At 41.6% G+C, this 27,409-nt stretch overlaps 1 protein-coding gene across 3 annotated transcripts in view; it reads right to left on the bottom strand.

Annotated features, from left to right (window-relative positions):
* Positions 1-27,409, bottom strand: part of LOC110536416 (uncharacterized) — a 55,369-nt gene that overhangs the window by 10,608 nt on the left and 17,352 nt on the right. The window contains exons 2-15 of one of the 3 annotated variants that reach the window (XM_090191199.1): positions 24,988-25,124; positions 21,824-21,923; positions 20,367-20,452; positions 19,916-20,087; positions 17,604-17,783; positions 17,169-17,291; positions 16,891-17,024; positions 12,911-12,941; positions 12,717-12,810; positions 12,480-12,594; positions 11,122-12,380; positions 9,462-9,576; positions 7,407-9,370; positions 6,541-6,622 (exon numbers count right to left, since the gene is read on the bottom strand). In XM_090191199.1, coding sequence (XP_090047325.1) covers positions 6,541-6,622; positions 7,407-9,370; positions 9,462-9,576; positions 11,122-12,380; positions 12,480-12,594; positions 12,717-12,810; positions 12,911-12,941; positions 16,891-17,024; positions 17,169-17,291; positions 17,604-17,783; positions 19,916-20,087; positions 20,367-20,452; positions 21,824-21,923; positions 24,988-25,122 — 4,590 coding nt within the window. In that variant the 5' untranslated portion in view covers positions 25,123-25,124. The remainder of the gene's footprint in view (positions 1-6,540; positions 6,623-7,406; positions 9,371-9,461; positions 9,577-11,121; positions 12,381-12,479; positions 12,595-12,716; positions 12,811-12,910; positions 12,942-16,890; positions 17,025-17,168; positions 17,292-17,603; positions 17,784-19,915; positions 20,088-20,366; positions 20,453-21,823; positions 21,924-24,987; positions 25,125-27,409) is intronic. The other 2 variants (XM_090191200.1, XM_090191201.1) reach the window with 2 other exon arrangements.

The raw sequence follows: 27,409 nt of genomic DNA, 5'->3' as shown, positions 1-27,409 counted from the left end.
TTATTTTGTTTTTCCCGAAAAATCCATGTGTATTCACAAAACAGATGGTCTACATCGCGCTTTCCATGGATAGATTACATTTGTGACCCGATTCAGTATGTTGCAAGTCAAGACTTCACAGGAGAGCTGTTTGAAAGTGATTTTTATTTTATTGATATCAAAATGTGTTTTTTTGGGAGAAACTCCTTCTCGAACATGTGAACTTCCATGTGCCTTAATATCAAACTTGTATGCCACCTGTAAGTACAAATAAAATCATTAAATTATGAGCATAGTTGGCCACAGAAAAAGAGAGCAACCTTCCGGCTAGCCATGATTGGCTGAGATAATGAGTGGGCTGGCCATGCCGAGAGATGAGTTTGGATTGGTCTACCATATAGCAAGCGTCTGTCTATTGGAGCTGGTCAGTACGTTTAGGTACTCATGTTGAACACAGCTTTTAAAAAAATGTCTTGCGTAGTAAAACTGCATAAGTTAAAGTGTACTGTTAGCTAACTAACGTTGGATGGCTCACTAGCTAACGTTGTGTGTATGCTCTCCACTTTCTGGAGGACCTAGTTTTGAAATCAGTGGAATTTGAGTATGATAGCTAAGGAGATAAAGAAAACACCAGTCTGGATTACATCGTCAAACTAAGGCATGGCATCAGACAGGAGACGTGTCCAACCATGATGTATACTGGTAAAATTACACGTTTCTAATTTTGACAGAAAGTGGCTTCATTTCAAGTTAGCTAGCTAACGCTAGCTGGCTGGGTCGCTAGCTAACGTTGTGTGTATGATCTTATTATTTGTATCTCAGACACATTTGCTTGACTAGTTATAGCCATATAACCTGGTTGGTTAGCTACCTGCAGATTCATGCAGGGTATGACTTGTGATTATGGTCCATTGTTTAACTAGCTAGCTAGCTACATGTCTTTAAACAAAAGACAACTGAACACTGGAACAAAATAATAAACGTGAAGAAACGAAACAGTCCCGTGTGGCGACAAACACTAACACGGAAGACAAACACCCACAATCCAAAACTGAAACCCAGGCTACCTACAGTGCCTTGCGAAAGTATTCGGCCCCCTTGAACTTTGCGACCTTTTGCCACATTTCAGGCTTCACACATAAAGATATAAAACTATTATTTTGTGAAGAATCAACAACAAGTGGGACACAATCATGAAGTGGAACGACATTTATTGGATATTTCAAACTTTTTTAACAAATCAAAAACTGAAAAATTGGGCGTGCAAAATTATTCAGCCCCCTTAAGTTAATACTTTGTAGCGCCACCTTTTGCTGCGATTACAGCTGTAAGTCGCTTGTGGTATGTCTCTATCAGTTTTGCACATCGAGAGACTGACATTTTTTCCCATTCCTCCTTGCAAAACAGCTCGAGCTCAGTGAGGTTGGATGGAGAGCATTTGTGAACAGCAGTTTTCAGTTCTTTCCACAGATTCTCGATTGGATTCAGGTCTGGACTTTGACTTGGCCATTCTAACACCTGGATATGTTTATTTTTGAACCATTCCATTGTAGATTTTGCTTTATGTTTTGGATCATTGTCTTGTTGGAAGACAAATCTCTGTCCCAGTCTCAGGTCTTTTGCAGACTCCATCAGGTTTTCTTCCAGAATGGTCCTGTATTTGGCTCCATCCATCTTCCCATCAATTTTAACCATCTTCCCTGTCCCTGCTGAAGAAAAGCAGGCCCAAACCATGATGCTGCCACCACCATGTTTGACAGTGGGGATGGTGTGTTCAGCTGTGTTGCTTTTACGCCAAACATAACGTCTTGCATTGTTGCCAAAAAGTTCAATTTTGGTTTCATCTGACCAGAGCACCTTCTTCCACATGTTTGGTGTGTCTCCCAGGTGGCTTGTGGCAAACTTTAAACGACACTTTTTACGGATATCTTTAAGAAATGGCTTTTTCCTTGCCACTCTTCCATAAAGGCCAGATTTGTGCAATATACGACTGATTGCTGTCCTATGGACAGAGTCTCCCACCTCAGCTGTAGATCTCTGCAGTTCATCCAGAGTGATCATGGGCCTCTTGGCTGCATCTCTGATCAGTCTTCTCCTTGTATGAGCTGAAAGTTTAGAGGGACGGCCAGGTCTTGGTAGATTTGCAGTGGTCTGATACTCCTTCCATTTCAATATTATCACTTGCACAGTGCTCCTTGGGATGTTTAAAGCTTGGGAAATCTTTTTGTATCCAAATCCGGCTTTAAACTTCTCCACAACAGTATCTCGGACCTGCCTGGTGTTTTCCTTGTTCTTCATGATGCTCTCTGCGCTTTTAACGGACCTCTGAGACTATCACAGTGCAGGTGCATTTATACGGAGACTTGATTACACACAGGTGGATTGTATTTATCATCAGTCATTTAGGTCAACATTGGATCATTCAGAGATCCTCACTGAACTTCTGGAGAGAGTTTGCTGCACTGAAAGTGAAGGAGCTGAATAATTATGCTCACCCAAATTTTTCAGTTTTTGATTTGTTAAAAAAGTTTGAAATATCCAATAAATGTCGTTCCACTTCATGATTGTGTCCCACTTGTTGTTGATTCTTCACAAAAAAATACAGTTTTATATCTTTATGTTTGAAGCCTGAAATGTGGCAAAAGGTCGCAAAGTTCAAGGGGGCCGAATACTTTCGCAAGGCACTGTAAGTATGATTCTCAATCAGGGACAACAATTGACAGCTGCCTCTGATTGACAACCATACTAGGCCGAACTCAAAAACCAACATAGAAAAACAAACAGACTGCCCATCCAACTCATACTAAAACAAAGATAAAATAACAGAACTATGGTCAGAACGTGACAACTTTTAACGATTCAGTAGGTTCTTCCTTTAAAAGTTGTCATACTGCAGCACACCGTGTGGGGTGCCGCAGAATTCTATGGCACGTTATTTAAGTGTCAGCCATTGTTGCCATTAATGCTAGTTAGTGCTAGTTTGACCACCAAAGGGCATCTTTGAGAAGCATTTAACTTTTTTTAATATTGGCTGTTCGAGAGAATTTAAAACATTTTTTTTTGTAAGAAAATAGTATACGGGATTGATTTTAAGACGTGTAGCTTAATTCATTTGATTAATATTATGATGTTTCTATTCCAAGAAAAACAAAACCCCCATAGTATCCGTTAAGAAAATATGGCACTGTACAACGTGACCGGTCGGGAGTAGGCTACTGTACTAAGAGCAAAATAATCCTAACATTTACACACCCAATTTTTTTTTATTTTTACCTTTATATAACTAGGCAAGTCAGTTATTTTCAATGACGGCCTTGGAACAGTGGGGTTAACTGTCTTGTTCAGGGGCAGAACAACAGATTTTGAATTTTGTCAGTTCGGGGATTTGAACTTGCAACCTTCCGGTTACTAATCCAACGCTCTAACCACTAGGCTACGCTGTAGTCTACCCAATACCCAAACGGAGATTCCGTGAAAATAAAATCAATACCAGTCCACATTTTTGCCTCGGTGCTGAAACAGTTGACCACATTCCCATAGTAATTCATTATGGATCCATAACGAAATAAACATCTGCATTACAATTATAATGCAGGGTTAATAATACATTTATATATTTGTAGGGGTTGATGCATTTTTTTGTTGGGGCAAATCTGGTTTTAGAGTACTTAAAACAGTGCATTTGGTGGACTCAGTAAGATGGACTCACTGATGGTTGAAGATGATGAGCGATCGGCAAAGGCAATCAACATCGCTCTAATCACAGTCAGAAGACAGTTAAAGACCGGTCGGGGGTAGGCCTAGGCTACTATCAACTGCGAGTGAAGAGCAAAATAATCCTAGCATTTCCAAATAAAAATCTGATTGATTTATCAAGACCAGTCCCCATGCTCTGTCATTCAGTGATATTTATTCCCTATTGTCCTGCATCAGAAATAAACATCTGCATTTTGAAAGAGTATTTTTACCATTATTTTATTAAGGAAAGCATAAATACTGTACAGTATGTGCTTTATCTGACATTTTGCAGTTGCATGAGGTTTGGAGATATAAATGTAGAGTACTTAATAATGTACATTGCAAGTTGGGGGGGGGGGGGGGGGGGGGGGGGTCACACCTACAGTAGCCGAGCTATTCGACTATTCTTTGTAAAGGTTGAAGAATCTATTGTCCAGCTAATAGCCCATCTGAGAAATGTTGTTTGCAGAATTCGCAGCCTGCTACGTTTGTTTTTTCTCCCTGTTTTTACCATAAGCCCACCGCACCGAAACCATAAGCCCACCGCCCCTGTGCGTCGCCTCATGGGTCTCCCGGTCGTGGCCGGCACGGTATCGATCTGTAGCAACGCAGTTTGCACTGCGATGCAGTGTCTTAGACCGCTGCGCCACTCGGGAGGCCCCATCCACAAAGTTTTTAATGCTGATTAATTGCCTTCGATAAAGTATCAAAATACTAAAATACTACTTTAACAGGACTCTTAAAATAATTTAATTTAAATGTTCATTTGATTTTTTGATCACAGAAACATTGAGAAAATATGGAAAAATATATAATGACATGTTAATTATATAAAGCAGCCCGTGAAATCATCTGCCAGAGAGCAGCCACAAACGGCCCGAGCCCCAAGTGATACATTTGTGCCAGACAACTCCCACCGGAATCAGCCCGAGCCCAATCATCATCAAGAGACAAGCTGGACCCTATGTCAGAGGGTTGTTTTTGGAACCACATCATGTCTACTGTCCTGCTAATAGCCCTTGTGAAAACATGTTTTCCAGTGCCGACAGAGAAGTTCCTTACCCCCCCTCCCCCCCTTTCACTGCCTCTTCCATTCATTCCCATAGTAATTTGTTATGGTTTGCATTGCAAATGAGGGCATAAACTGGGTCAAGACGCCAGCAGAGTAAGTAGACCTTTACGTAGTAGAAAAGGTTAAAACAAAATAAGACCTACAACACTTTTAACAGCACATTACTCAACACTAGTGAGACTCATGTCGCCTACGGTAGGCCTACAGTATATCTAAAAAAATATTTGTTTCATCTCTACATGTAGGTGTCCTTATTTGAACCCGATCGAACTTGTTGCAACTAAAATGTAGTTGAAATAATCATCTGCACGTTTGCCTGGCATGGATTGTGACTCCATTTCGTTCCTCACCCTCTTCAACTCCGCCAATGCCACCTGACTTTACAATGAAGTGGCTCTTCGCCAATAATTACATTTAGAGGATTGGAGGATTCTAAATGAATATCTAAGGGGCATTTTTTGTTATGGCAAATCTGATCTCTGAGAATATCTAAGGGGCTTTTATATAATTATAATGCAAGGTTAATAATAATAATAAACCGCTTTGTTTAAAAAATAATGATATTGGAGATGATTTCATTTAAAATAACCGAAAGTGAGCGATTGTAATCTGAATAAAGGGAAAAAAGCCATTTTGGAACATGTGGTGAGTCATTCTTACTCATTTGTAAATAAAGCCAGTTTGTTATTGAGAATGATTTATTTCTGTTTTTAAAGGGAGAGAAACCCAAAGTTTTTTTTTAAATTGTCAATCCACATGTCAAGTGATATTCTCCCATTGTATTACACAAGTTCTCGCTTAACTCCAGGACCACTAATAGTTTGTTGTTCTTGCCTGATGCAGGACTCTAGTGTCAGAGGAGAGACTCTCAGACTGAAAACGCATCCATTAATTGCCACAGTTTAGACTACCGATGTTCTAACTCCCCCTTGTGATAGTGTGATGCAATGACAGAATGCCACCATCTACCACAAACAGTCGCAGCATAAAACTCGTAACTTTTAAAGGAAGAACCACTGTACCTGTTCCCTGACACCCAAAAGTACTTGTTACAGTTTGAAAGCTGGACTGGAAATGGTCCAATTCACACACATATCAACAGAACATCCCTGGTCATCCCTATTGCCTCTGATCTATCTGGCAGACTCACTAAGCACAAATGCTTAATTTGTAAGTGATGTGTGAGTGTTGGAGATAGCCCATGGCTATCTGTAAATTAAAATAACAGGGAAAATGGTGCCGCCTGGCTTGCATTGCTAGCGCTAGCTAGCTGGATATCTTAACTAGCTTCTCTTGGTTTGATGAAGTCAAGACAAGTACTATGTAAATACATGATATGATAAATAACTCACAATAAGTTAGCGCGAGTCGACTTGGTTTGTATCTCTCTCCCCCTCCATGCTCCCCTCGTCAAGTTTGAGCTGATGCTCTGTTTGGAGACTTTCACACTCCCTGATGCATTACAACTCTTAATAAAGTAGCTAAAAATAACAACCGTTTTCCCCTCCTACCAACGTTACCGCATTGTTGCCTTAGGTATTTGTTTTAATTGACATTTTCACTTCATGATGATGATGATGATGATCAGGACAAGTTAGTTGTTGTTTTGTGATAACTGCACTGTGATTCGAATTTTGTGAGGAAAAATATTATATTGTTTATCGGTTAAGGATTTTGTCTTATTAACTAAGGAAACTCAATTTCGTTGAAATGTTTGAATGTTTAAACGTTCACACCCATAGTATACATACCTCAGCTAACTCCTCTTCTTCTTCTTTATTCTGTTGCTGATGCTCTGCCACTGCCTTCTCTTTAGGAGTCTCCCCCTCGATCCTATACCACACAGAAAGAGACTTATTTCCCTCACCAACTTTAAAAATCTGCTATCTGAGCAGCTAACCGATCGCTGCAGCTGTACATAGTCCATCGGTAAATAGCCCACCCAATTTACCTACCTCATCCCCATACTGTTTTTATTTATTTACTTTTCTGCTCTTTTGCACACCAGTATCTCTACCTGTACATGATCATCTGATCATTTATCACTCCAGTGTTAATCTGCTAAATTGTAATTATTCGCCTATCTCCTCATGCCTTTTGCACACAATGTATATAGGCTTTCTTTTTTTCTACTGTGTTATTGACTTGTTTATTGTTTACTCCATGTGTAACTCTGTTGTTGTCTGTTCACACTGCTATGCTTTATCTTGGCCAGGTCGCAGTTGTAAATGAGAACTTGTTCTCAACTAGCCTACCTGGTTAAATAAAGGTGTTCTCAACTAGCCTACCTGGTTAAATAAAGGTGTTCTCAACTAGCCTACCTGGTTAAATAAAGGTGTTCTCAACTAGCCTACCTGGTTAAATAAAGGTGTTCTCAACTAGCCTACCTGGTTAAATAAAGGTGTTCTCAACTAGCCTACCTGGTTAAATAAAGGTGTTCTCAACTAGCCTACCTGGTTAAATAAAGGTGAAATAAAATAAATACATACAAATATATATCCTCAATCCTAAACCACCCAGACGTGCCAAAGTGAATTACCTTAAATTAGACAATAGCTATTTAACTGAAATAGCTATGAACACAAAAAAAAAAATCAATATTCCCATTCCCTGTTACCTGATGACTTTCTCTGATTTGTGTTCCTCAGGCTGCTTCTCCGTCTCCTTGACAACAGCAACCTCTTTTTCTTTTTCTTCTTTTTCTTTTTCCTCCTCCTCTACTACGCTCGCCTCTTCTGCCTCTACATTATCCTCCCCTTCTTCCACTGTGGGTTCATTTCCTGTTTCTTCCTCCTCTGTATCCTGTTCCTTATAATCCACAGAGGACTTGCTTCGTGAGGACTTTCGTTTGGGTGTGGCTGCTGTGACTGTTTTTGTCCTGCTCCTCTTAGCTCTAGTTTCCACAACTGGAGGAACTTCCACAACTTCCTCAAAGCTTTCTGCTTCCACTTCCTCTTCCTCTTGGCTTGTTGTTGTTGTTGTAGCCTTCTCTTCCTCAACAGCTTTTTCCTGGACTTTGTTGTCTACTTCCTCCTCTGTTGTTTCATCTGTTTTTTCTGCCGCTTCTGCTTCAACAACAGTTGGTGTGGATTTGCATCTAGGTGAGGCAGGGGCAGGAGGAGAGGCAGATGTCCTTTCTCTCCTCAGAACTTTGGCTTCCACTACTGGTGCCAGTTCTTCTTCCTCACCTGCCTCTTCCTCTTCAGGTGGTGAGATCTTCTCCTTTTCCTCAGCAGGTTTCTCAACTGCTGGCTGCTTCTCGTTCACCGTCTCCTCCTCAGCCTCAACAGGTTTTCTGAGATGAGTGGATCTTGGGAGTCCTCTTTTCTTTTCCTCCTTAGAGGGTTCTTTGGCTGTTTCTTCTTCGTCTTCATCGGTTCCTGACAACTCCTTTGGAGCCTCTTCTTCCTCCTCGATCTCTGAGGCCACAGTTTTTTTCAAGTCCACCAGCACTGCAGTGGCTTTCTGAAGCTTGAGTGTCTGTGTTGTAATAGTTTCTGTAATCTCCTTTTCTTCCTCTACCTTTTCCTCTTCCTGAATTGTTTCTCCCTCCACCACCTTTTCTTCTGCAACACTCTCGTCTTCCACTGGTACAGTTTCAGCTGCAGCTTCAGTTTCCGCTTCCTTCTCTTCCTCCACCTTTTCCTCCTCCTCAGTTCTTGCTTCCTCTGCCCCCTTTTCTTCCCCCACACTCTCCACTGTTGCAGCTGCTGCTTCATCCACTGCTTTCTCTATCTTTTCTTCCAAAGCTTCCTGAACAGGTTTAGCCAACTCCTCTTCCTTCTCCTCCTCTTCCCCAGGTTCTTTGCAGGCTTGTGTGGATTTGCGTCTGGGATGAGCAAGAGCAGAAAATCTGCCTCTCTCGCTCTTCAGAACTATGGTTTCCACTACCGGAGCATCATCTTCTTCCTCAGCTGGCTCTTCCTCCCCCTCCTTCTCTTCTTTAGGTTGTTTGCCTGTCTGTGTGTACTTGCGTGTCAGAGTCAGTGTAGCTGGAACACTTTTTCTTCCTCTCCTGAGGACTCTTGTTTCTACCACTGGAGCCTTTTCTTCCACAGCTGGCTCTTTCTCTTCCTCCTCATGCTGTTTGTCTCTTCTTGTGTACTTGCGTTTTGGAGTCGGGGTAGCTGGAACACTTATTCTTCCTCTCCTCAGGACTCTTGTTTCTACCACTGGACCTGCATCTTCCTCGTCAGGTGGTGAGATCTTCTCCTTTCCCTCAACAGGTTTCTCAACCGCTGGCTGCTCCTCTTTCACTGTCTCCTCCTCAGCCTCAACAGGTGTTCTGAGATGAGTGGATCTTGGTCGTCCTCTTCTTTTCTTTTCCTCCTTAGAGGGTTCTTTGGCTGTTTCTTTTTCGTCTTCATCGGTTCCTGACACCTTCTTTGGAGCCTCTTCTTCCACCTCTATCTCTGGTGCCACATTTTCTACCTCCACTTGTGGTTGCAAGGTTTTCTTCAGGTCCACTAGTACCACAATGGCCGTCTGGAGCTTGAGTGTCTGTGTTGTAACAGTCTCTCCAATCTCCTCTCTAAGCTCAGGCTCTACTGCTGTGTCCTCCGTGGCTGTGTGAACAACATCCTGTCAATTATTGAAAAAAGAAAAGAGTGTGTCACTTAAGACTCCTTACTCCTGGACACTTGTTTACGAATCGTATGAATCGTATTTGTACCTCAGCTAACTCCTTTTTGTCATATTCAGCAACAACTTCGTCTTTATTCTCTTGCTGATGCTCTGCCACTGGCTTCTCTTTGGGAGTCTCCACCACTGCTTCAATATCCTCAATCCTAAACCATACAGACATGCCAAAGTGAAAGACCTTAGTTTAGGAAATAGTTACAATACCTTCAGAAAGTATTCACACCCCTCGACTTTTCCAACATTTTGAGGTGTTAGACTCAATTTAAATTTGGTAACACTAACCTAACTAACTGTCACACCCTGATCCGTTTCACCTGTCTTTGTGATTGTCTTCACCCCCCCTCCAGGTGTTGCCCATCTTCTCCATTATCCCCTGTGTATTCATACCTGTGTTCTCTGTTTGTCTGTTGCCAGTTCGTCTTGTTTGTCAACCCAATCAGTGTTTTTGTGTCAGCTCTTGCCTTTCCCCAGTCTCTTATCTCGTCCTCCTGGTTTTTGACCATTGCCTGTCCTGACCCTGTACCCGCCCACCTGACCACTCTGCCTGCCCTGACCCTGAGCCTGCCTGCCGTCCTGTACCTTTGCCCCACCTCTGGATTACCGACCGCTGCCTGACCCTGAGCCTGCCTGCCGTCCTGTATCTTTGCCCCACCTCTGGATTACCGACCGCTGCCTGACCTGACCCTGAGCCTGCCTGCCGTCCTGTTCCTTTGCCTCTGTTGCTGTAATAAACATTGTTACTTCGACACGGTCTGCCTCTGGGTCTTACCTTGATTCCTGATTCTGACAGAGTGAAAAGAAGAAAGCAGGTACAGAATAAAAAAATAACTAAAGTAACACTTAAAAGAATGTGGCAAAGTCACTTTTTGTCTACAACAGAAAGTGTTATGTTTGGGGCAAATCAAATACAACATATTACTACCACTCTGCATATTTTCAAGCATAGTGGTGGCTGAATCATGTTATGGGTATAGTTATAATTGTTAAAGAACTGGGGAGTTTTTCAGGCAAAAAAAAAACTGAATGGGGCTAAGCACAGGCAAAATCCTAGAGGAAAACCTGGTTTAGTCTACTTTTCGCCAGATATTGGGAGATTAATTCACCTTTCAGCAGGACAATAACCTAAAACACAAGGCCAAATCTACACTGGAGTTGCTTACTAAGAAAAAAAGTGTATGTTCTTGAGTGGCGGAGTTACAGTTTTGACTTATGGCAATATATGGCAAGAATTGAAAATGGTTGTCTAGCAATGATCAATAACCAATTTGACAAAGCTTGAAGAATTTTTAAAACCACAATGTGAAAATATTGTACATCCAGGTGTGCAGACCTCTCAGAGACTTACCCAGAAAAAGACTCACAGCTGTCACCACTGCCAAAGGTGATTCCAACATGTATTGACTCAGGGGTGTAAATACTTATATAAATTAGATATTTCTGTATTTCATTTTCAATAAATGTGCTAAAATATCTAAAAACATGTATTCACTTTGTCATTATGGGGTATTATGTGTAGATGGGTAAGATTCTTTTTACATTTTATACATTTTGAACCCAGGCCGTAACATAGGAACATGTGGAACAAGTCAGCAGGTACGAATACTTTCTGAAACCACTGCATTTAACTTTTCATATGTTGTACTGTATTCCATAAACACTTGAAACAAATCAATATTCCCATCCTCTGTTACCTGATGACTTTCTCTGATTTGTGTTCCTCAGGCTGCTTCTCCGTCTCCTTGACAACAGCAACCTCAGCCACCGGGAACCCTTCTTCTTCCTCTACTACGCTCACCTCTTCTGCCACTACATTATCCTCCCCTTCTTCCACTGTGGATTCATTTCCTGTTTCCTCCTCTTCTGCATCTTGTTCCTTATAATCCACAGAATACTTGCTTCGTAAGGACTTTCGTTTGGGTGTGACTGCTATGACTGTTTTTGTCCTGCTCCTCTTAGCTCTAGTTTCCACAACTGGAGGAACTTCCACAACCTCCTCAAAGCTTTCCACTTCCTCTTCCTCTTGGCTTGTTGTTGTTGCCTTATCTTCCTCTTGGCTTGTTGTTGTTGTTGTAGCCTTCTCTTCCTCTTCGCTTGTTGTTGTTGTTGTTGTAGCCTTCTCTTCCTCTTCCTCTTGGCTTGTTGTTGTTGTTGTAGCCTTCTCTTCCTCAACAGCTTTTTCCTGGACTTTGTTGTCTACTTCCTCCTCTGTCGTTTCATCTGTTTTTTCTGCCTCTTCCGCTTCAACAACAGTTGGAGTGAATTTGCATTTAGGTGTGGCATGGGCAGGAGGGGCAGATCTCCTTCCTCTTCTCAGGACTTTGGCTTCAACTACAGCTGCCTCTACTTCTTCCTCAGCCACCTCTTCCTCCTCCTCCTCTTCCACAGGTTGTTTGACTCTTCTTGTGTACTTGCGTTTTGGAGTCGGGGTAAATGGTACACTTTTTATTCCTCTCCGAAGGACTCTTGTTTCTACCACTGGAGCTACCACTTCCTTTTCAGGTGGTGAGATCTTCTCCTTTACCTCAGCAGGTTTCTCAACTGCTGGCTGCTCTTCTTTCACAATCTCCTCCTCAACAGGTTTCTCAACTGCTGGCTGCTCTTCTTTCACTGTCTCCTCCTCAACAGGTTTCTCAACTGCTGGCTGCTCTTCTTTCACAGTCTCCTCCTCCTCCTCAAAAGGTTTTGTGAGGCTTCTTTTCTTTTCCTCAGTGGGTTCTTCGGCTGTTTCTTCATCGGTTTCTGACACCTCCTTTGGAGCCTCCTCCTCCTCCACCTCTATCTCTGAGGCCACATTTTCTACCTCCACTTGTGGTTGCAAGGTTTCTTTCAGGTCCACCAGCAACACAGCGGCTTTCTGAATCTGAAGTGTCCGTGTTGTAACAGTCTCTCCAATCTCCTCTCCAAGCTCAGGCTCTACTGCTGTGTCCCCCATGGCCGTGTCAATGACATCCTGTCAAAAACATTTTTAAAAGAGAGTGTGTCACTTAAGACTCTTTACTCCTGGACACTTGAAAAACAAAGACGAATTGTTTACGAATTGTATTTGTACCTCAGCTAACTCCTCTTTGTCAGATTCAGCAACAACTTCGTCTTTATTCTCTTGCTGATGCTCTGCCACTGGCTTCTCTTTGGGAGTCTCCACCTCTGCTTCAATATCCTCAATCCTAAACCATACAGACATGCCAAAGTGAATTGCCTTCATTTAGGCAATATCTATTTAACTGTTCATGTGTTTTACTGTATTCCATGAACATTGAAACAAAGCAATATTCACATTCTCTGCTACCTGAGGACTTTCTCTGATTTGCTTTCCTCTAAGATCTTCTTGCGTTTGAGGCCGCTGCTCCTTCCTCTGGTTGTAACCGGCATTTCTTCATTCTCTGAAAACATTCACCACAAATTGGCATTAGGAAGAGAAGTCTATTGTTAGATTTTGTATGTTATCGCGAAGATCCAGTAAATGAATCAACCAATACTTGCCTTTTGGCACCCTGACCAGTGTAACTTCCTCCTATGAACAGAGAAATGTGATTGTAGACCATGTGTTAAGAGTGAATAAGGTATAATTTTATGAAAGAAAAACGTAATTCCATTGTACACATTGATGTAGTGGTACAAAAATATATATATATATATATATATATATATATATATATATATATATATGTGGGTTAACTCGGATCGCCGGACGCAGTAGAAAACTCCCTATAAATGCACTTTTTCCCCAAAAGGTGGGTAAACTGTCTTGTAAAAAAAAAAGTGGGTAAACTGAGTTTACTATGCGTTTACCCTCCACTACACTAATTGATTGTACATAAGTAAATAATACAATACAAAAATTCATACTGAACAAAATACAGAATATATCACAATATTTTTTTTAAAAGATAAGGATGCCACCCAGTTTGCTCACTATCGCCTTATCTTTGATAAACACTGATATTAAACTGTTTTGGTTTTTTTGTCGTCCCATCTCGAGATTTAATTACCGGAAACTGGTCCACACGGACCCAAGCGGGTTTTTAAAAAGCGTTTATCCCTGGATAACCTCTGACTGTTACATATCTTAGATGCTTCATCAGAAACAACTGTATTATCTCTTAATGCTTTTTGATAGACTAGAATAGACATATCTCTTGTCTGTCTTGGAACATATGAGTGAGTATTGGTTCCAATTTCATTAGTAGGATCAGAATTCTATATGCCAATCCCTCAGCCATGGTTAATAACAAGCAATATCTGCTCTGCTCTGTTCAGAACCACTAGAAGCAGCAGAGAAGGCAATCCAATTTCACCTTTGCTATTCTTATTATCCCCATGCCCAGGCAATTCCTCAATCAAAGGAAATAACACCAATGTACAGATCACTTCATCTCATTATACGCAGACAATATTTGACTATATCTCTACTGGAGCATGGTGCTATACCGTATTTGACTATATCTCTACTGGCGCAGGATGCTATACCGTATTTGACTATATCTCTACTGGCGCAGGATGCTATACCATATTTGACTATATCTCTACTGGTGCAGGATGCTATACCGTATTTGACTATTTCTACTGGCGCAGGATGCTATACCATATTTGACTAGATCTCTACTGGCGCAGGGTGCTATACCGTATTTGACTATATCTCTACTGGCGCAGGATGCTATACCGTATTTGACTATATCTCTACTGGTGCAGGATGCTATACCGTATTTGACTGTATCTCTACTGGCGCAGGATGCTATACTGTATTCGACTATACCCCACCTGGCACAGGGTGCTGTACCGTATTTGACTATATCTCTACTGGCGCAGGGTGCTGAGTTGAGGTATGGAACTGTTGTTTTTACTCTACCCTCTATAACGGCATTTGAATGTTTGGTTTGTTAAATGTGATACACAACTATGGCGCGTATAATGTCAGTTTTTATACTTTACTCCATTTGCTACTTGAGTCATCTCTCTCCCTCTTGCTGCTGCATGCCTACTACAAACCACAGCAAGCCCTGCCTCCTGTCACTCAAGGGGAGAGAAGTTGTTCGACCACGGAGTCACGAGTACCTTCTTGCCTTCTTGCCATTCACTCTGCATGGTCAGTCGGATGCAACGATGCTGTCACGCCTGCTCCCACTCTTCCCCCCCAGCGCTCAAGGGCACCAGGCTGCCCTGCATTACGCACTCCTGCCACCATCATTACGCACACCTGCCTTCCCTCGTTATGCCCATCAGCAAATTATTGGACTCACCTGGACTCAATCACCTGTTTGTTACCTCCCCTATATGTGTCAGTTCCCCAGCTCTGTTCCCCACTGCTGTACTGCTTGTCTTACGTCTGTGTTTTACCAGTTCTGACACTGTTCCTGTCCTGTTTTCATGTCGGTTCCGATTAAACGTTGACTCCCTGTACCTGCTTCTCTTCTCCAGCGTCATTCCTTACAGATGCTAGTTTGTCTTTTCTTTCTTTTCATTGTCCTGTCAAACAACAATGTATTCTACGTGCTTCTATAGAATTAGAACAATCATTCTATTTTCATGATTCCAACAGTAAAATACTGTAAAATATTGTGATATGTCCATATCGCCCAGCCCTAATCTCTTTCTTCAAATCAATTGAATCAGACCTCAGTAGATGGAATAATATCCCAGTTTCTTTAACCGGCAGAATATCTATTGTCAAAATGAATATATTGCCACGACTGAATTTCTGTAGTTCAATGCTTCCCATTGCTTCCCCTTCTGGCTGTTGGGATAAAATTCATAGTGCGGTTTAAAAAATGTATATGACAAGGTAAACGATCCCGGATAAAATGAACAAATTTACAAAGAGGGAAAGATGTACAGTAGGAGGACTATCATCCACCAAACTTTTAATTATATTTCCAGTCACACTTTTGGATCCCCCCCAATGGTTCTTTACCAATATCATGAACAATAACTATTTGAGAACATTCCAAGATTTGAAAGATACATGCACATTACCAGGAAACTTATTTTGTTCTATATTTACAGGTCAGCTATGCTGTCTCTTTGGAAACCCAACTACCAAACCATCCAAAGATGGGCTTTACAAATCAACTATCTGGGCTCCCCAAAAGGACTGATCACTATAATATATAAACAACTTTTGTATTTGCTCATATTCTGAGATAGCCATTAAAACAATATGGTCCACATATCTAATTGAATCTGAAAAACCCTTCAACTGGAACAGAATCTGGAAAAACATGACCTTGGCATCCAGTAATCCAAACCATCAACCTATACTACCTATTCTGGGGCAAAGGTACAAAATTAATTTAGAAATGCATTGATTTAGGCCTCCCGAGTGGTGCAGCGGTCTAAGGCACTGCATTGCAGTGCTTGAGGCGTCACTACAGACTGTGGTTTGATCCCTGGTCTGTAGTGAGCAGTTCATGATCCAAGGGTAGCAACACATACATTATGTGATTTCAATCTGGCTTTCTCCTTTCTGTTTTGTTTTATACTGTTCAATCCAACTTCAAACAAAAAAAATAAGAATTTTCATGATTTTCTGCATTTCATGCACTTTTGTTATCATTTCCACACTGTGCTACACAGGGCTGCATGATATGGGCAAACAAATATAGGCCTAGGTAATTGTGAACTGTTGGAATCATGGAAATAGAGTGATTATTCTAATTCTATAGTTTGAATATAGTGGGCAACACCTTGAATACATTGTTGTTTGACATGACAATGAATGAATTAGCCAATTATTGACATGGTAGGAACCAAATTGTTGGTCTGTGTTTCCACATGACCGTAATTAGATGTTGCTTTACATGTTTTCTTACCTCATGTAGCTAGCTAACATTTTCATGCTTTGCCTATTTCTCTTTGACTTAGAAGACACTGCTGTATAAACAAAATGCTTATCTATGCCTACACCAGCGTTGGTACAGGGCTGTATTAGATAGCTGTGTTTACTCTGACTCTAAGTACATTTAGCAAGCCAGCTAATTAGCATTAGGCTAACAATATTTATTTTAGACACAACTTGCTAATAAAAGACAAACTAGCAGTAAAAAAAAACAAATTAATAGTGTAATTATAGAACACATGTCACCAACATCTTGTTGCATCTATCCGACCATGCATACTGACTGCGCTGCAGAGTGAACTGCAAGGAGGTGCTTGTGACTCCATGGTTGAGCATCTGTTCTCTCCTTGAGTGACAGGGGGCAGGGCTTGGTGTGGGAAGTGGCGTGCAGCAGGAGAAGAGGGAGAAAGACGACTCGAGTAGCAAAACGGAGTCAACTATAAAAGCTGACATTACACATGCTGGAGTTGCATATCACATTTAACAAACTAAACATTGAAATAACATTATAGGAGTTATAATGAAAACCCAAAACGGTCCGTGCATCAATACCAATACAAAGTAAAACGGTATACCGCCCATCCCTACTTATTTACTTTAAATCTATTGTTAGATTTATAAAACATACCACAATTTCAACGGTGTACTCCATGGCTTCCTGTTCCTGTAAGTGTGAAGTCACTTCCTCCATAACCACCTTGTTTTCAACCACGTCACGGTTCACTACAGAGTGCTCCGTAAAAGACAAGTTCTTGGATAAGGCTGAGGGAAGAAATTCCATTGTTTTGTTGAGAATTGTCTATGTTTAAGGCATATAACGAGGAGTCAATCTAGCCACCTAAATACAGAAATCAAGACACTTAGGGGACGTGCACATCTTCCATTTGAAATCTGTGATAAACATACTGCTCATGGCCATGGCCTGGATCTTGTTGGCTATGTTGGTCCTCTGGCTGGGTCCTCCAACACTCTCCACTTCCCACAGTAGGTCTCTGTGGGCTGGGTACAGGCTCAGATACTTCCCACACACTGGAGAACAATACAGAGCAGTTGTTAGGAAAGTGGACTTGTATTGTAGGCTGATGGCCGCAAGTTAGGGAAGTCTGGGAATTCTGGAATGTTAGGGAAGTCTGGGACGTTAGGGAAGTCAGGGAAGTGTGGGACGTTAGGGAAGTCTGAGAAGTGTGGAACGTTAGGGAAGTCTGGGACGTTAGGGAAGTCTGGGACGTTAGGGAAGTCTGGGACGTTAGGGAAGTCTGGGAAGTCTGGGACGTTTTGAGATCTCCCAACCACCCTTGCATTTCTCTGTGTGAACAACTAGTAGAAAAGGTTGATGATTACCTTTGTACATAGCTTTTGAAAGGGGGTATCTCAACCCAAGGTATTCCTCTTTGAAACTGTCAACAAAGTTCTCCAGCATCTGGAGACCCAGACCGTTGCCACGGTGACACTTCCTGACGAATATGGAATCCATGACAGGAATGTGATAGCATTGGGTTACGAAGGAACTGCACAAGCTGCCTATAGGGAAAACAAATGGAGATGACGTGTCAAGATAGCCAGACATACAGTATGTATAGAAGTACAGACAGCATACATACAGTTGGTGGTATTGTTACAGTTATCCTGTGTGTGTACTTCTTTTCTCTCCTTATCCCCTCCTCACAGGTGGCAATCATCATTCCCTAATCAGTCACCAATCAGTCGCTAATCAGAAGACACACCTCCTATTTCATTACCCTATCACATTCCCTTTCCCTTGGTTTAAAAACCCTGTCAGTTGTTTTCTCTAAAGCGCAACCTCTCTGTCATGTAATTGCTCTGTAAATTTCACTTTTGTTTTAGCACCTGCATATCACTTTGTCCCCACCTGTGAGTATTGTTATTTTGTTGTGGTGTTTGTTTGCTGGTGGGAAAAGGGGGAACCAAGACAAGTTGCCCATGGGCATACACTACCTGTAGGACTACTTTGTCTAAGAACACTAGGTAGAACTGGGCGGGCCACCCATTACTTTTGGTTAGTTAGTTAGCTGTAGGCTAGTCTAGCTTAGGGGTGTTTTTGGATATTTGTTTCTTTCCTTGGGTCCAGCTCAGCACCTTCCTGCCCCCCCTTTACCGTGTGTTTTCAAATAAACCCTGAGTGTTTGACGGTAATTAAGTTGTCTGTGGGTTTTTTTTTGTTTGCGCTGTTACTTTGTCACTATTACACTTTGCATGAGTTATGTTACGGGTCTCGTTACCATCCCCCCCCCCCCCCCTAGACTGCTGGGCCAAAGGGATTCGTAATGGGTGTAGTGATTTTATTTTTTTTATTTTTTAGGTGAGGGGGGGGGGCTTTTAATTAAATTGTCAGTTCTCAAAGGTTGTACCGACAGATGTAACCTATTGAATATTGTTCTAGAATAGGTCTATGCATGAAATGCATCCTCCAATTGCAACCGCTTTCTATTCCCACACCGATTGCCAGCAGAAAATGTTATATTCTTAATGCCCTCAAACACCAAGTTAGGCATACCTCATTTCAAAATAGGTTGTCATCACTGTCAATTGTGAATGATGAAGTCTTCATGTTTTACCGGTGAAAATGATTCACTTTTCTTTTAGGCCTATTTAGTGTCAATCAAAACAGGCCTGATTAGTGTTGCACGCTATTGAGGTTTGGCCACATGAGTTATTATGTGGTTCTGTTATTGAAAATAGGCCAACTAATGAATCATTGATCTTGCGAGATAATGATTCGGCTTTTGAACTTTACTAAAGGAGCGTGATTGTGAGAAGTGGTGATCTTCTACTTGTAATAATACTAAGTGAGTATGACCATTAGACGTAGGCAGCAGATCTTGTTGAGGGTTATTTTTTTAAGCGATTTGAGCGTCCTTTAAATGGTGGTTAGAGGACAACACCATTAACCAAGTGTCCTGTCCCAGAATGCAGTGTGGGTCACATTGTTCTGGGTTCCACTGCACAAGAGGTGGTCCATGGAGTTTTTATAAACATCAAGGCAGACACATGGTGAATTTGGATCCTAGATCTCGTTGGTGTGATAAGGTTCATGCAGGGAATCAGTTTGTCTGCATACGCTATAGAGTGAGGTACGTTTCTGTAAGCCAAGCACTCAGAGTAGGGCAAGTGATCTCTAAGTCCATAACAAATTGTTTTTGAAGAGAAGACATTTTTAGAAACTGACCTCTAGCATAGATATTTACAGTATTTAGTATGCCATTCTATTGTTTTGATTGAATTGGAGTGGTAATGAAGTGTTAGAGTTGATCAGAGTGCATTTTCCAGAAATATCTCTACCAGCTCCATGTATGTAGCGCCGTTCCCACGGGCTACAGCAGCACTACAGCCCTGCATGCAGTACGTGCGTAGCCAATGTTCACTTCTCATAGATATTTCTGTGAGTTAAGCATTCTGTTATACAACGCGCACACGATCTTCAGTATCTGAAATTCATTATTAACGGTCAACCATAGTTATGGTGCTGTTAAATAAACTAACACTTAAAGCACAACCTCAGTGCTACCATGTAATATCGCATAAGTGATGAGGATTCTAGCCTAAGATGGGTGCCATGCATCACCCAAGAAGGTGGTACTTAGTGGAGGTGGCTGATGGTTAGTTACTCACAACCAATAAAAGCTGTTTCGTACCTGAAGGTTTGACTGAGTAGAAGCCGACAGCCTGTCCGTCTTTCCAAAGGATCTTGGCGTAGTCGTTCTCTCCGTGGCAGAGGAAAGGTAGTTCGCCTGAACTAATCTCCTTGGCTCTGTACACCACACGGTTCAAAACGTACAGAACTATCCGCTCCCCTATGGACTCCACCTGAAGATAAACACAACCATGTCAGCACCACTAAGTGTCTCTTAATTCACTGACCCATACTGTCACATTCTTCAATAAGATATGATCAAATAAACCCACAATTTTATTTTTTATCGATCTTGGATACATCTTATTTTCAAACTTTAACTTTTATAATTGTAACTTTTACAACAATAGTGAAAACGGATGCACGTGCTATTTCATCTCTCTACAACCGGGTCGTCTAATTCCAACAAACAGCAGTTATTTTGTTTTCAAAGGAGAGGCAACTAATCATACCTCCATAGCTCCATCTTTGGCAGAGTTTGCTGTTTTTAAGATATTCTCCAGTGACCACCATTGATCCAACAGGTACAGCCCCACCGCTAAGAGAAAATATACAAACAGTAGATAAATACAACATATCAACTATATATAAACTCCTTTTAAACTTTTGGGGTGGCAGGTAGCCTAGTGGTTAGAGCATTGGGCCTGTAACCAAAAGGTTGCTAGTTCAAATCCCGGAGCTAACAAGCTAAAAATCTGTTCTGCCCCTGAACAGGCAGTTAACCCACTGTTCCTAGGCCGTCAAAGAAAATAAGAATTTGTTCTTAACTTACTTGCCTAGTTAAATAAATATATATAAAATGGTTAATTATTCAATTTGGTAAATAGTCCACAATTATTTGCACCCTTGATAAAGATGTGCAAAAGTGTGTAAAATGAAAAAAATATCATTATTTGTCCTAACGCAATTGCTCAGAAAAATAGCTTTGGTTAAAAAAAGTTCATTGGCACCACTTTTCAATACCTCACCTTGCAAGGAGCCTTATTCTAAAATGTTTTGAGGTTGGAGAACACATTGGGAGGGATCTTATACCTTGACATCCTTTGTCTGTGCTTATGGACTGCCCTCTTCAATTCAAACCACAGGTTTTCAATGAGGTTCAAGTCTGGAGACTGAGATGGCCAAATGTTGATTTTTGTGGTCAATTAACCATTTATTTGTGGATTTTGATGTGTTGCTTAGGATTATTGTATTGCTGGAAGATCCACTTGCTGCCAAGTTTCAGCCTCCTGGCAGAGCCAACCAGGTTTTTGGCTAAAATGTCCTGGTACTGGGTAAAGTTCAACAAGGGCCCCAGGACCAGTGGAAGCCTCATAACATCAAAGATCCACCACCATATTAAACGGTAGGTAATGGGGTTATTTTCTGCCTACGCATCCTTCTTTCAACATGAAACCCATCACTGGTGTGCATTGCCAAAGAGCTATATTTTCATGTCATCTGACCATAGCGATGGTTCCAATCCCATTGCCGTTTAGCAAACACCCAAGGCGTTTACATTTTGTTGCATGATAGGAAAATAGCGCTATTTGGCCACACACACAGTGGTGGGTTTGGCGTTGAAAGAAGACTGTGATAAGCATAATGTGTCTCCGTACCTACTGTTTAATATGGTGGTGGATCTTTGATGTTATGGGGCTATTTTGCTCAGTATTTTTGCTCCTCCTTATTCGTCAAGGGTGCCAATAATTGTGGACCTGTGTGTGTGTGTATGTATATATATGACATGTTGTTCCTGAAGACACAAAACATAGATTGGGTCATTCATTACACAATTATTTGTTAGGAGAGAAGATTTGAACAAACCATGTTTCAAACTAAACTAGCCCAGTTTAACCATGAGCAGTCTCCATTTTGTGTCAACACCAGCAACCCTTTCCCCATAAAACAGTGTGAGTCACTCAGTCACCTGTAAACTGGTCCTGTTGGGAGAACAGGGCGAGGACTTTCTGTCTCATGTTGTCTCCATATAGAGGAACGAAACCCACATTGGAAAGACCAATGGGCACCTGGGAGAGGACATGAGCACAAGGTCAAAGTTCAACCATTAGCTTATAGTATCAATGTGACAGAATATTTTAAATTACATTAATTATATCATATTATATTTGCCAGACCAAAGAGCAACTCCTGTCCCTGAATGTCTACAGCTGGTTTCCCCTGGTTTCAAGACAACATACCCAAGAGGACATGGTCCCAAGAAACAAAGTGATCTTCTGTTGAATCTGACAATTAACCTTGATGGTTGTACAGTCGTCTCAAATAAAACTGTGAAGGACCTCGGCGTTACTCTGGACCCTGATCTCTCTTTTGACGAACATATCAAGACTGTTTCAAGGACAGCTTTTATTCCATCTACGTAACATTGCAAAAATCAAACTTTCTGTCCAAAAATGATGCAGAATCTAACGCTTTTGTCACTTCCAGATTAGACTACTACAATGCTCCACTTTCCGGCTACCCGGATAAAGCACTGAATACATTTCAGTTAGTGATAAACAAGGCTGCTAGAATCTTGACTAGAACCCAAAAAATCTATCATATTACTCCAGTGCTAGCCTCCCTACACTGGCTTCCTGTTAAGGCAAGGGCTGATTTAAGGTTTTACTGCTAACCTACAAAGCATTACAGGGCTTACTCATACCTATTTCTCTGATTTGGTCCTGCCGTACTTACCTACACGTACGCTACGGTCACAAGAAGCAGGCCTCTTTATTGTTCCTAGAATTTCTAAGTAAACAGCTGGAGGCAGGGCTTTCTCCCACAGAGCTCCATTTTTATGGAATGGTCTGCCTACCCATGTGAGAGACGCAGACTCGGTCTCAACCTTTAAGTTATTATTGAAGACTCATCTCTTCAGTAGGTCCTATGATTGAGTGGAGTCTGGCCCAGGAGTGTGAAGGTGAACGGAAAGGCACTGGAGTGACAAACCGCCCTTGCTGTCTCTTCCTGGCCGGTTCCCCTGTCTGCACTGGGGTTCTCTGCCTCTGACCCTATTATGGGGGCTGAGTCACTGGCTTACTGGTGCTCTTCCATGCCGTCCCTAGGAGGGGTGTGTCACTTAAGTGGGTTGAGTCACTGACGTGATCTTCCTGTCCGGGTTGGTGCCCCTCTTGGGTTCATGCCGTGGGGGACATCTTCGTGGGCTATACTCAGCCTTGTCTCGGTATTAAGTTGGTGTTTTGAAGATATCCCTCTGGTGGTGTGGGAGCTGTGCCTTGGCAAAGGGGGTGGGGTTATATCCTGCCTGGTTGGCCCTGTCCGAGGGTATCGTCGGAAGGGGCCACAGTGTCCCCCGACCCCTCCTGTCTCAGCCTCCAGTATTTATGCTGCAATAGTTTGTCTCGGGGGCTAGGGTCAGTCTGTTATATTTGGAGTATTTCTCCTGTCTTATCAAGTGTCCTTTGTGAATTTTAGTATGCTCCCTCTAATCTGTCTCTTTCTCTCTCTCTGAGGATCTGAGCCCTCGGACCACGCCTCAGGACTACCTGGCCTGATGACTCCTTGTTGTCCCCAATCCACCTGGTCGTGCTGCTGCTCTAGTTTCAACAGTTCTGCCTGCGACTATGGAATCCTGACCTGTTCACCGGACGTGCTACCTGTCCCAGACCTGTTGTTTTCGACTCTCTCTCTCTCTACCGCACCTGCTGTCTGATCAGCTAAGAAAAGCCAATTGACATTTACTCCTGAGGTGCTCCCTCTACAACCACTGTGATTATTATTATTTAACCCTGCTGGTCATCTATGCACGTTATCTATGTATGTTATAATCTCCACCCGGCACAGTCAGATGAGGACTGGCCCCCCCTTCAGAGCCTGGTTCCTCTCTAGGTTTCTTCCTAGGTTCCTGCCTTTCTAGGGAGTTTTTCCTAGCCACTGTGTTTTTACATCTGCATTGCTTGCTGTTTGGGGTTTTAAGCTGGGTTTCTGTACAGCACTTTGTGATATCAGCTGATGTAGAAAAAAAGGGCTTTATAAATACATTTGATTCGATGTTGTGCAGCACTGGATCCAAGCTTCTCACCCACAGCACATTACTTTGTTGTGGCTATGGAGTTGTTAGCTAGCTAGCTTTAACTGTAACACATGGCACTACACAGTTATTTTATCTGTTTAATTTGGTTTAGTTACCTGTGTTAGAGTGAGGGTTTATTTACCTGTGTAGAGTGTGACAGAGTGAGGATAAAGACTGAAGAACAGCTTCTATCTCAAGGCCATCAGACTGCTTAACAGCCATCACTAACTCAGAGGCTGCTGCCTACATGGAGACCCAATCACTGGCCACTTTAACAAATGGGTCACTTTAAACAATGCCACTTTAATAATGTTTACATATCTTACATTATTCATATCATATGCATATACTGTATTTTATACCATCTATTGCATCTTGCCTATGCCGCTCGGCCATCGCTCATCCATATATTTATATGTACATATTCTCATTCACCCCTTTTAGATTTGTGTGTATTAGGTAGTTGTTGTGACATTGTTAGATCACTTGTTAGATATTACTGCCGTGTCGGAACCAGAAGCACAAGCATTTCGCTACACTCGCATTAACATCTGCTAACCATGTGTATGTGACCAATAACATCTGCTAACCATGTGTATGTGACCAATAACATCTGCTAACCATGTGTATGTGACCATTAACATCTGCTAACCATGTGTATGTGACATTAACATCTGCTAACCATGTGTATGTGACCATTAACATCTGCTAACCATGTGTATGTGACCATTAACATCTGCTAACCATGTGTAACCATGTGTATGTGACCATTAACATCTGCTAACCATGTGTATGTGACCATTAACATCTGCTAACCATGTGTATGTGACCATTAACATCTGCTAACCATGTGTAACCATGTGTATGTGACCATTAACATCTGCTAACCATGTGTATGTGACCATTAACATCTGCTAACCATGTGTATGTGACCATTAACATCTGCTAACCATGTGTATGTGACCAATAACATCTGCTAACCATGTCTGTGACCAATCAAATTTGACTTGATTTGATATTTACCTGTGTAGAGTGTGGCAGAGTGAGGGTCTATTTACCTGTGTGTTGTTTGCGAGGGTGAGGTGTTGGGGTGAGTCAAGGGGGCTGTGGAGAAGGCTGTTCATGTAGTCCTGGGCTGATCTCTCCAGGATCTCTTGGCTCACGCTGACCAGGCCGTCCACAGGGAACTCCATCCCTACAGGAACACAGAGCACTCCGTTCACAGACAAGCAGTGTGTAGACACACACACACATTTTTTCCCTTTTTATATAATCCTACATTTCACATGTGACGTGTCGTTGTCATGGGACTGGGGGACTTTGAAAAAGGCAGTGACACAGGCATGATGCTTATTTTGGGAGTACACTAGTTCAACTGTTTGGAACTGAGCAATAAGCCCTTTTCATATATGCAGGTTTCAGATTGACATGCAGCTCTAATGGTATCAGGCAGTACAGGGAATCATTGACGTGACCTGCCTCCATCCCTGCAGGCATAAACAGTGTGCCAGTGTGCAAAACATGCTCTTTCCATGCTCTTTCCATGACATAGCCTGACCAGATGAATCCAAGTGAAAGCTATGATCCCTTATTGATGTCACTTGTTAAATCCAAATCAGTGTAGATAAAGGGGAGGAGACAGGTTAAAGAAGGATTTTTGCAACACTGCTGGGTTAAAGAAGGAACTGCAACGCTGCTGGGTTTTTCAAACTCAACAGTTTCCCTGTGTGTATCGAATGGTCCACCACCTAAAGGACATCCAGCCGACTTGACACAACTGTGGGAAGCTTTCGACACCTTGTAGTCCCCAAAGCACACGCATCCCTGGGTCGCTCCTCTTTTCAGTTTGCTGCAGCAAACTGGACAGTTTTATCTCAATCTCTCCATTCAAAGACTCAATCATGGACACTTACTGACAGTTGTGGCTGCTTTACGTGATGTATTGTTGTCTCTACCTTCTTGCCCTTTGTGCTGTTGTCTGTGCACAATAATGTTTGCACCATGTTGTGCTTCTACCCTGTTGTTGTCATGTTATGTTGCTACCATGCTGTGTTTTCATGTGTTGCTGCCTTGCTATGTTGTCTTAGGTCTCTCTTTATGTAGTGTTATCTCTCTTGTCGTGATGTGTGTTTTGTCATATATATATATATATATATATATATATATATATATATATATATATATTTTTTATCCCAGCCCCCGTGTTGGCCTTTTGGTAGGCCGTCATTGTAAATAAGAATTTGTTCTTAACTGACTTGCCTAGTTAAATAAAATGTGTCCGTGCCTCGACGAATTGAGGCTGTTCTGAGGGCAAAATGGAGTGCAACTAAATATTAGGAAATAGTTCCTGTTTTGTACACTCAGTGTACACTTAAAGACTACAGAGCAGTGGTTCTAAAAACAATATCTCCCAAAGTGCAAGAGAATCAAGTAGGCCTTTGGTGGATGAGCTGATCGTTTAATTCTTACTACTTGTTGACTAGCAGTTCGCAGACAAGACTGTGACAGATCTTCAGAAAGTCACTGGCCTTTCACAACAAAAGGAATGCAGTCATCTGTGTATTCTCTAACATTTGTATTATAACATTCTATTTTGTAATTAAATGATGTGCTGTTATCTTTTTTTTATTTTTTATTACATTAGTCTATTGAAGTCTATTATAATAATTATATTAGTCTAATGAATTCCTCATGACCATCTGAACAGCCCAAAGTAGATTACGTTATTAGGACAATAGCATTTTGGAACAAAGAAAACATATCTCTACCACCAGCCTTGATCATTCAGTTTGTATATTGTATATAGGGTACATTCAAACAATAGTCTAGACTAGTGTGGTTTCATCTACGCAGGGAAGGAGCAGATTACTCTTCTACTGAGCTGTCATTGTCATCGAATCTAATCCACTTGTCACAACAAATACCAATAATCCTGCTTTGATCTTTCATGCTTACGTGTGTGTGTGTGTGTGTCCAACTAATGGGCGGTCAAGGTAATTTCAGCTTCATATAGACAACAGAAGAGAAAGTAAATAGACAGTAGATACTAGAGTCACGTTGACTTGGACTTGAGTCTGACTCAAGTCACACATTTGATGATTTGAGTCTAGATATAAAATAACTTGACTTGACATGGACTTGAGACTGATGACTTTAACTGATCTGGCCAGGTTTTGTAATGTTTTCCTTGAACATTGTTTATTCATACTATGTAATGTATTCTCAGTGAATTACGTGAGGTTTTTCCCCTCCTGTTCGGAGAAATTAGCCATTAATGTAGCTTACATTTCCCCCATTTAATTAGTCTTAAGGCCAGGCAAAACTGAAATTACGTTTTTACCGATTTAGAATTTTAACAAATACATTTAAAAAACTTTATGAAAATGTATATTTTCTTTAGTTTGTCATACTACCGTCATCAACATTTTCATGAATTTTAACCACTTTAAAATACAGCAATAATTTCAAAGCTCATGACAT

Source organism: Oncorhynchus mykiss, chromosome 11 (assembly GCF_057628025.1).
Source record: "Oncorhynchus mykiss isolate SJ-2025 chromosome 11, ASM5762802v1, whole genome shotgun sequence".
Classification (NCBI taxonomy): Eukaryota; Metazoa; Chordata; class Actinopteri; order Salmoniformes; family Salmonidae; genus Oncorhynchus; species Oncorhynchus mykiss.
This window is presented reverse-complemented; position numbering and strand designations above follow the sequence as displayed.